Source organism: Propithecus coquereli, unplaced genomic scaffold (assembly GCF_000956105.1).
Source record: "Propithecus coquereli isolate 6110/MARCELLA unplaced genomic scaffold, Pcoq_1.0 Scaffold1, whole genome shotgun sequence".
Classification (NCBI taxonomy): domain Eukaryota; kingdom Metazoa; phylum Chordata; class Mammalia; order Primates; family Indriidae; genus Propithecus; species Propithecus coquereli.
In genome coordinates, this window is record NW_012133857.1 from 10008612 (window position 1) to 10018790 (window position 10179).

Here is a 10179-nt window from a genome sequence, read left to right on the forward strand (position 1 = left end):
CTCCAGGCCCTGATGCTTGCAGGTGTCTGCAGCTGGCCCATTGCTCCCACTGCAGCCTGCCTTGGTCCTTGTCCATTTATGGCAGGAGCCCCACAAAGCTCTTGACCCACAGGGTCCCCGGTTCTGAAAGCAGGCCTTGCCAAGGGGAACTAGGCCACCCCAGCCTAGGCAGGTCTCCACTGGTGCTCTCGGTGAGGAGAGTGCAGGGGTCCAGCACTTGGGCTGCTTCTCCTAGCACTCAGGAGGCCAGAGATAGGTAATAAAGCAAGGAAGGAAAGGAGAGAGGAGGGCGGGTAGACCAGAGGAGAGTCCTCCCCTCCAGGCCTCATACTCCTATTCCCAAGTGTTCAGCTCCGCCCCCAAGTCTCCACAGCTCCCCAGGACTTCTCTCCATCCCTGGGGTGTCAAGGCTCACCTTGGCGTCAGGACCAGAGTGCAGTGTGGGCCAACTTCAGTGTGAGGTTGGGGTCTTGGTTTAGACTGAAGCCAGAGTCAGGGCTCAGGCTAGGGCAGAGGTTGAGGTAGCCAGGGTCAGAAAATTGTCCTCCAGCCCTTCCAGGGGCAGCCAATCTTCTCCTGTGGGGCAGAAGATGCTGGCTCCTTCAGGAACCTTCTGTAGCATTGGCAGCTGGTGGCTCTGACCATACCATTCCCTGTTCCCCATCCCCCTCTCCAGCTCTGGTGTCCAGGGTGACCAGAGCTGCCTCTGGGCAGGAAGCCAGGCCAGAAAGCCCAGGACATCCCTGAGCGCCTGTTACCATGGCAACCTGCCCACTGTGCCCCCCCATACCCAAGTCCAGTACATTTCTCAAATTCAGCACGTCAGAGTGGGAAGGGCCTTCTAGATCAGCAGATTCCAGCCCCTCCCCTTGTCCCAGTTGGAGAAACTGAGGCCCCAGTGGGGAAGGGAGGGGGACCTGCTGATTAAGGACCCGATCCCAACCTGTCTTCCCTCCCAACCTCCCCCTGGGATGGGGGATGGGGAGGCTGGAGTCTGATCTCCCAGGAGGGGGCGGGCCCTCCACCCACAGAGATGGGGGCGGGCGGCACAGGAACCTGACACCGACGATGAATAAATGATGCCCCCTCTCGCTGCTGGCGACCAGAGCTCTCCACCGCCACCGAGCGCCGGCTGGCCAGGGGGCTGCGTCCGGCGGCCCAGCCCGCCCGTCCATCACTCGGCTCCCGAGAGCAGGCGCAGCGGGCGGAAGATGGCAGGGCAGCGGCGAGGCGCGGGGCCCCTCTGGGCACTGGGCGGCGCCGCGCTGGGGGTCTACCTCGCCGGGGTCGCCGGGCAGCTGGTGGAGGTGAGGCGGCGCGGAGAGGGTAGGGGTGGCTGTCTCTTTCTGTCCAGGCAGAGTGTTGGGGACGCGCCCTTCTGATCGGGAGCTGGCATTATCCCTTCCTCTTGCCCTAGGAGACCCAGTGTAGTGGGATGATACAGCCTTGCCCCAAGCGCTGCCAGGCTGTGGGGAGACTCAGCCCCCACTCTTAGGGTCTGAGGGGAGAGCACAGCCCCTGACTTCTGGAACATTGGTCTGATGGGAGAAACTCACCCTGATCTTAGGGATTCCCAATCTGACTGGGGACACAGTCCTGCCGAGCCTGATGGGGACATTCAGCCCCTATCCTCCAGTCTTCGGTCCCATTGTGGAGGGCAAGGGGTGCATAGCCCTTGGTTTCCTTGACCTCTAGTTTGATGGGCGAGATCTAAACCCTGAACTTAGGGTCTTCTGGAGGAAACAGCCTCTGCTCCAGAGATCCTCCAGGGCTCCCTGTCTAATGGAGGAGACACGGCCTTGGGAAGGAGGTGAGGGCATTCCAAGTTGGAGGGTGGGGGCAGCAGGATGAGGAGACCCTTTACGGAGCAGCCGTGTGGAGCATGGCTCCAGGAAGGGAAGGGCTGGCAGGGCAGGACCCAGGGACTGGGGGGGATGGGGATCTGACTTGATCCTGGTGGTAACAGGGAGCTATATAAGGTTTCTGAGCAGGGGTGAGCCATGATGAGTTCTGGTTTAGAAGAAGGAGCTTCTGAGATAGCCCAGAAAGAGGTGAAGAGGATGGCTGGGGTGGTGGGACAGGGCCTGGCTGGGGCCAGGAAAGGCTGGGAGGGGAGAGGTGGGGGCCATGTGCAGCCTCCCTGCCCCTTGCACCCCACTCCTGCTGAGCCTGGAAGGGGAGCCACAGAGGGAGAGGGCAGACCAGACGTGGAATTCTGGAAGCTAGAAGGAGAAGGCCAGAGCCATGGCCAGGGCCAGGGTGAAGTGGGGGATGGAGCCTGCGCAGGCAGGGGCAAAGTGGAGGGAGCAGGAAACAGAAATGCAGGAGGCAACCAAAAGCACCCAGGGAGACCCGAGGGGTAGGTGCTAGGGGACAGGGTGGGATAGGAAGGACAGAGCCCTAAACTGAAGGGTCTAAGGGGGACATAGGGACAGAGCCCTACACTCCAGTGTAGCCTCATGCTGCTGACCAGGGGGTGTGACCAGGAGGCTGGACTGGAGTTAGGTGTCAGCTCCAGTGTCCCTGTAAGGGGAGCCAGGCTGGCTTGAGCCCCATGGGGTGTACTGGCACCCCTCACTGGCTGCCCCGAGGCAGCGGGTGCAGAAACTGAGCTGGCCTGGGTGCAGGCAGAAGGCTGGGGGTGGGGATCAAGTCAGTTCTGAGCCAAGGACTCTCCGCCCCCACCCCCAGGACCCCATCTCTCCCAGCGCACTGCATTTGGAGTCTGTCTGCCTGCCCTCTGCCTACAGCCTGAGCAAGGCTCTAGCCCTTCAGGAAGCCCTGGAGACATGCGCAGGGCTGGGGTCCAGGTCACCACCCACCCCAACCCTGCAGGCATCACAATTACCCTCTGAAGGAGGTGGGGGCCTCCATGCTTCAGAATTCAGGCCCCAGTAGGGCCCACCATGAGGAGATGGCTACTACCTGCTACCGTCCACCCAACACCCCTGTCAGGAATAGAGTGGGCCCCGCTCCACCCACATCAAGCCTGGAGCCAGAATGTGTAAGGAAGTGAGCACTCAGCTGCCTTGGCTCAGAATCTGGGAACTTTACTCCGGCCCTCAGAGTCTTCAGGTCATACAACCTAGCCGGCCAACACACCCCAATCTCAGGGATTCCCTTAGACTTCGGGAATTCTGCCACCGCCATGACCCTAATGCCATGGACATGTGCCTGACCACATGCACATGTGCTCCAACCACACTGTGCCCGACCCCACATGTGTTCCCCAACCCATTGTACATGTGTCTTGACCCCACACATACATCCAGGGGACGAAGCTGAGGACCGTGTCTTCTTGTCAATTTTCCCATCACGTTGGGTACAAAGAGCTCCTGAGCGGTTCCTGGACCTACCCCACTCCAATTACAGACAGAGAAATTGAGGTCCAAAGGGAAGAAGGATCCCACCCTAGTTCACCCTGGTGAGGGGGCAAAGAGCCGGGGAATTATCTACCAATGCCAGGCCCACAGATCCTGGGACAGGGGGCTGACTCTCTGAGTGTCTCCAACCCATGCCAAAGCATGGTGCTCATTAGAGGAAGAAGCACCTGGCTCATGATAGGTGCCCAGTCCATATGTACGGACTGTGGAGGAAAATGGGTGGACGGTGGAGCTATAGGTGATCTCTCTTTCCCAGAGAGCTAGAAGGGACTCCTCATGCCTGTCCTTATTTGGTTAATTAGGGGACAATGTCTTGCACAGATGTCCCAGGGTCCTCTCTCCCTCTGAGCACTGACCCTGGTCCTTGCCTCTCAGCCAAACTTAGTGACAGAGATAGGATCATATCCCTCTCTGGTCACAGAGAGGTCTTGCTCAGATTCCATGGGGCGGGGCCCTATTCCCTAGATATCCAGGACAGGGCCATATCCCCTCAGACCTGGGACAGTGCTGTGTCCCTTAGACACTCAGGGTAGGGCCATGTTTTCTAGACACCCAGAGCAGAGCCATGTCCCCTCAGACCTAGAGCAGCACGGTGTGCCCTAAACCCTGGGGCAGAGCCATGTCCTCTAGACACTGGGGCAGGGTTGTGTTCCCTCAGTCCCCCAGGGCAGGGTAATGTCCTGCAGGGAAAGTGGGAGGTGGTTGGCTGTGGTCTGCTCAGGCTTGCTGCAACCACACTTATACCTTTTGGCCTCCAGGTGTCGCTGCTGCATCGCAGACAATTTATTTGTCTCGTCCTGTCCTGTGAGCACCCTGGTCTGGCCTCCCAGTAGGGGGTCTGGCCAGGTGGCAGAGCTATGGGGCCCTGACTCCCAGCTTCACCCCCCACCCCCCACTGGGGAGACAACAGAGCAAAGCACCAGCGCAGCACAGACCTCACTTTGTCTCTGGCCTTGGTCCTGAGACCCCGTCAGCCTGAGTGGGGCCTGGGACTGGAGTGGGAGGTGTCCAAAGGGACCTTGAACCTGGCTGGGACAGGCTGCCCACGTTTGCTTCTCCAGGCCTTGGTTTCCCCAAGCATCAACCACCCTCCCACTTCAAGTCCCTGGCTCTGTGGTCTGGGGCTCTTCTCAGTTCTGCTCTAAATCTGGAACTTCCCAAGATCTAGGGTGTTGTCATTGAATGTCTAAGACAGCTTTTGGGAGACTCTGAAGTGTTTGGGCTGGGCCTCTCTTGGCCCGGTCCCGGCCTGCTGGCCTCTGCCGGGCTCACTCCCTCTCTCCTGACCCACAGCCCAGCACGGCCCCGCCCAAGCCCAAGCCGCCCCCGCTGACCAAGGAGACGGTGGTATTCTGGGACATGCGCCTGTGGCACGTGGTGGGCATCTTTTCGCTCTTCGTGTTGTCCATCAGTGAGTAGCTGCTCCCTGCTCCCTCTGCCACACCGCAGTGGGAGCACAGCACACCCAGCACCCCCCCGCCCCCGCCAGCACCATCCCTGCAGGCTCAGAGCAGCAATTCCCGGCAGTGCAAGCAGGCCAGGCGCCCACAGCAGGCCTGCCATGGTTTCTGGCACCTCCTGATCCACACAAAGTCCCCAAGGAGGGCTGACAGGCCAGTGGTGACCCGAAGTATTCTGCTGGCCTCAGAGAGGCAGCCACATGGCAATTATGGTAATTACAGGGGCTCCACTGAACGAGGACAAGGACGGAGACGTGTCACTTTTCCCATGGCTGGCCTCCTGATGCTTTTCCTGCAGTTTGGTCAGCTGGAAGTCCCCACACCCAGGGGCCCCAGCAAGGCCACCCTCCACCAGAAGCTCCCCAGACGCCCAGCAGATGTGGCTCCCAGGCTTCGATCCCAGGCTTCGATCCCTGCCTCGTAAGATACCATTTTCCCAGAATGACTCACATTTGCCTCAATTAAAAGCAGGAGATCTACTCTTCTCCTGGGGTCTGGGAGCTTCTTGATGCAAAGTCGCAGCAGAAACAGGTTTGGCCTGCTCCCCTTAGCCCTCCTCCTGGAATGGGGTCTGGAGTTGGGGAAGGGGGCAGAAAGGCACATGAAATGTGGCCAGGTGGGGGAGGCTGCCACGGCCCAAGGCAGGGTGTGACAGAGGCTCCCACAGGCACATGCGGGGATGCGGGCAGTACAGGGAGAAGCAGTCCTCTCCCCTGCAAAGGCGACATAGAAGATGGTCCTCTGACTGGAGGGAGGACCAGTGGGGTTTTGCCAGGTGGGAAGGCTGGAAAGGCATTCCAGGCAGGGGGGAGGGTGTAAGCAGAGGCTGGGAGGAAGCATGGCCTCCACACAGTCTCAGACGAGCTCTGCTGGACATTTACTGAGTGCACCCTGGGTGGGGAGGCTAAAGCTACACTGATGTTCTAGCTGGAGCTGTCACAGGATGAGGTCCCTGGAGGGCTGGGTGGCCCACAGAGGGCCCATCCAAATGTGAGGGGCTCGAAGGAAGACATGACATCTGATTTGCATGTGCTTCTCCTGGCACTAGAAGTGCCCTCCCAAGAGAATATATCCGCCCTGCACACCCTGCCCCCCATCTGAGCAAGAGGCTGTCTTTTGTTCCCAGCTGAGGCCAAGAACCAGTCAGGCATCTTAGTGGAGACTTGTCTTGTGTCTTGTGGGGCCTCAAGACACACAACGGCCTCTCTCACGCTCTGCTTGGCCCCAGATGGTGGAGGTGCCTGGGGCCACACAAGAAAGTTGCACAGTGTCAGAACCAGAGGCACCTGGACATCAACCAGACAGACCACCCTCTAACCCCATTTCCTAGAAAGGTACAGGATAGTCCCACAGGCCCCTGAGCAGCAGGTCAGCACTTGTTACCTTCCATGGCACAGCACTAGGTAGTGGGGATAATGCAACCCTATCTCTAGAGAAGGAAACATCTTTCCTGCTTCCCAGTCTGCCTGGACCTAGGTAGTACAGCTGTTAGCCAACTATCACCCCTAGAACCCTCAGGGAAGGGGCTGGGGCTGGATGGGATACCTCTGGAGTTCTTGGGGACTTGTGTCCCAAGCCTATCCCTGGGCCCTGGGACTTGATCCAAAGCACTTTGTTCCTTCCCTTCTTTGAAGAAAAGCAATCAGGCCAGGCAGGGTGGGGCAGGCCTGGAGTGAGGGGCAGTGCTTGTGCCCTGCTCTGGCTGCCAACAGCTGCCTGATGAGCTCCCTGTGAAGTCTCAGCTTCCCAGGGCCTGGGACCTGCCTGCATGGAGCCTGCGGGGGCATGGTCCCAAGGAGGTGCCTAGTGAGGTAACTAGAAGAGGTGGCCCAAGCTGGGAGGGTCAGGGTAGAGGACCAACGTTGGGTCTCAGGTGTGTGCACAAGGGTCTGGAGAAGCCCAGGACCCAGCTCTTTGGATAAGAAAGGCCTGCTGTCTGCTCCGGTCTACCCCAAGAGAGAGGTGTACAGTCGGACCTACTGCGGGAGCCCTCGTGCAGCACCCCCTCCCAGTGTGTGCTTGGATGCTGTTGGCTCCCCAGTCCATTCATGCAGGAGTCTAGTCATGTTCCAGCAGCAAGGGCTTGGAGGCCATCCCATTCACCCAGTCATTTTTCTTTCCTTTGGTGAATTTGAGTGAGACAAAGGGGGACCACTATATTTGGCTAAAGGGACACTGCCTTGGTTGCACAAAATGACCCCAGAGGGTGCTCCAGCCCAGGCTACATAGATCTGATGGCATCTTCCCCAAAATAGGCCTGGCTTGTCCTGCCTGGGCCCGCCTGCCCCCAGGAGTCTGCCAGGAAGTTATGTCTGGTCATCTGATTTATAATAGGAACCAGCTCCATCCCCTCCCCTGGGGCTAGGGCCAAGGTGGTCAGACTGTGGGGGCCTTAGAAAAATAAACTCAGTCCAGTCAGGTCCTGGAAGCCCTGACCTGCCCTGCCCATCACTGACAGGCCAGTTCCATGCCCCAGCCCAACTGGTGTGGGGGCAGCTGCTGGAAAACCACTCCTGGAATAACTCCGTCTGAGATGAACACACCATAGGTCTGTACCCTCTTGCCAGCTCCCTCCCCAGCCCAGAGGAGTCCAGGCTTGTCCTGGGAAGGACACAGCTATGTCCTCTGAAGTCTGAGGCAGCTCTGGCCCTGCTCTCAGGAGCCTGGGAGGAAAAACTAGGTTACACTAGAAGCAACCCAGAAGCCTAGGTTGGATGGCAGGATGGCCTTTAGGGAGCTTGAATCACAATGCAGCCCTCTGCCTTACCCTCCAGCAACTCTGAAGCTAGTCGGAAAGACCCTCAGGACCAGGACCGGCTACATAATTTACAGAGCCCATGCAAAATCAAAGTACAAGGCTCCTTGTTCAAAGTTATTGAGAACTTGACAGCAGAGCATTAAACCAGGCACGGGGCCCCGTGAACACAGGGCCCTGTGCAACTGCATGAAGTCAGGCCTGCTCAGGAAAGCCACTGTAGCAGCCCCAGGGTCCCCATGGGTTTTGTCAAGACGCTGGGCCTCCTGCCAGTCTCTTGGGTGAGACGCTTACAGGTGGATGGAGGCAGGCCTAAAGTTTGGTTGCCATTCCTGGGGTGTCTGAGGCTGAGCCCTGGCCAAACCTGTCTTCCCTACAGTCATCACCCTGTGCTGTGTCTTCAACTGCCGTGTGCCACGGACCCGGAAGGAGATCGAAGCCCGGTACCTGCAGCGAAAGGCAGCCAAGATGTACACAGACAAGCTAGAGACTGTGCCACCCCTCAATGAGCTCACAGAAATCCCTGGAGGTGAGTAGGCCCTGGCCCCAGCACCAGCCGCTGTCCGAGCCTACCGAGCCAGCCAGGTCCCCAGTCCTCCTGCCTGTAGTCTCCCTGCTCCTCCCCTTCTCCCCTCCTCCCCTCCACTATGATGGAGTGACAGCAGGTTTCAGGGGGGGGGGGCACCCAGCCCTGTCCCAGGAGACCAGAGCACAGAAACCGGTGAGAGTAGAGTGATGCAAGCAGACCAACGAGCCTATTCTCCAGCAGGAGAGGTCTGGAAAGAAGAAGGAAGTAAAGGGCAGGATGTGGAAGGTTCTGGGGCCCTCTCCTTCGAGACCACTGAGCCCCAGCATCTTGCCTCACCACTACCGCGTGCCTCTTTCCCCTACCTCACAGAGAATAAAAAGAAGAAGAAGGACAGCGTGGACACAGTGGCCATCAAGGTAGAAGAGGATGAGAAGAATGAGGCCAAGAAGAAGAAAGGAGAGAAATGAGGAGAGCATCCTGGAGGTGGCCGCAGGGGCTGGTGGGCCCTGGAGCTCCAGATCTGGCCAGGGTCCAGGCGTCCTGGACTCTGAGCTCATATGCAGACCACAGAGGCTGTGGGCAGAGGCAGGGGGAGGCCCATGGCCACATCCTCACGGCCCATCAGGTGCAGGACAAGACCACACTGGGTGTCTGGCCTCCCAGCCCAGACTCGGTTCCTTTCACCCCATCCACATGGGCCCTTTCCTCAGCAAAGCTGGTCTTAGGCCCCTGTCCCTCTGCAGATGCAGAGTGGTCTCACACTGCTCTCCCCACACAGACGTGCCTCCATGCCACCTTTCCTGCCAGGGGCAGCAGGGGCTGGTAGTTATGGGATGTGGGCTTCCCTTCTGGCAGAGATGGCTGAACTGCATGGGATGGGGTGTGAGGCCACACCCAGACTGGCCATGAGGAAGGAGAGAGGGTTGCTGGGGGAAGTTGTGGCAAGAGGGACTCCAGCTAAGGCAGGTGGCAGCTCTGATGGTGAGGAGACTGCCCCAAGCCTGGCAGGAGTTCCAGCCCAAGGGAGTGAGCAGAGGTGGCCCTGGAAGCAGAAACACAGCCCTGCAGACACCAAGCTCAAGGCAATGGGACCCCCTCTTTTACACGTCCTGATGCAGCTGAGGCTGCTGGGAGGCCCGCATGAGGCCCAGGGGCTTGGGCTCCAGGCTGGGGGCAGAAGGGGTGGGCCAGAGGGAGCAGGGAAGAAAGCTGGGGCCTGGGCCCCCTCTTGGAAATCAGGGAATATCTGAGAAGCCAAGGGTGACCTCAGACTATTCTGGTGGCCCAGCTGTGGTGGGAGGTTTCATGCCCCAGGGGATCAGGGCAGGGGGCACAACTGGCCTTCCACCACCTGAAAATAACAGCACCCAGCTTCCCCGCAGCTTCCTCTTCTACCATTTCCCACTAGGGGCGCCTAAAAGCAGCATCTCTGACCAGAAGACAAAGGACCAAACACCACCTGGTGGAGGGTGGAAGCTACACAGAGGTGCTCCCGGGTGGCACCGAACATCAGATTGAGGCCCTCAGACCTGGGCCTGAAGACTAAGGAGACGCCAGAGGTTTCCAGACGCCAGAGGTTTCCGAGCCAGGGAGCCTGCTGCAAAAACAGCCCGCAGAGATTTGTAAATAAAGCCCAGTGCCTTCTCAGACCCAAGCATAGAAAATCGCCTCCTGTGATGACCCCTTGGGGTGCTCTGCCCCTAGAGCATTTATGTGGGGAGTGGAGCAGCAGTCAGTGACAGGTGGCTCAGGCCAGGCTGAGGTTCCCTCCCTGACTCTTTTCCACCTGAGTTAGGATGAGATAGAGGAGAAATGGTGGCCAAGAGGCTGAGGGGCAGCTGCAGCCCCCGGGGCCCACCAAGGCAGGCATGGCGGGGGGTAAGCTGCCTGCTCTCCAGGTGCTGGGATGACAAGGCCGCTCTCAACGCTCCCTTACTTGGCCCCATGGCTCTCAACAGACCTTTGATTGTCTGAGCTCAGTGCTGGGGACACAGAAGAGTCGACCCTGCTCCTGACCTGGACCCGGATCATCACTACACAAGAAGGGGAGTG

General features: G+C 59.1%; 1 protein-coding gene across 2 annotated transcripts; it reads left to right on the forward strand.

Annotated features, from left to right (window-relative positions):
* Positions 1-1211: 1211 nt before the first annotated feature.
* TMIE (transmembrane inner ear) lies at positions 1212-8594 on the forward strand. 2 transcript variants are annotated; one of them, XM_012654608.1, is made up of 5 exons: positions 1212-1307; positions 4677-4794; positions 7978-8127; positions 8383-8391; positions 8497-8594. In XM_012654608.1, the coding sequence occupies exons 1-5, from the start codon at positions 1212-1214 to the stop codon at positions 8592-8594; spliced, it is 471 nt and encodes a 156-aa protein (XP_012510062.1). The 2 variants fall into 2 exon arrangements, with proteins under 2 accessions (XP_012510062.1, XP_012510144.1); XM_012654690.1 differs by lacking the exon at positions 8383-8391.
* Positions 8595-10179: the final 1585 nt, after the last annotated feature.

Bases quoted from the DNA above. Each gene is read 5' to 3' on its own strand.
- TMIE (XM_012654608.1), top strand. From the start codon at position 1,212: ATGGCAGGGCAGCGGCGAGGCGCGGGGCCCCTCTGGGCACTGGGCGGC. The intron at 1,308-4,676 runs GTGAGGCGGCGC...CCTGACCCACAG, and splicing joins TCGCCGGGCAGCTGGTGGAG to CCCAGCACGGCCCCGCCCAA. The intron at 4,795-7,977 runs GTGAGTAGCTGC...TCTTCCCTACAG, and splicing joins GCTCTTCGTGTTGTCCATCA to TCATCACCCTGTGCTGTGTC.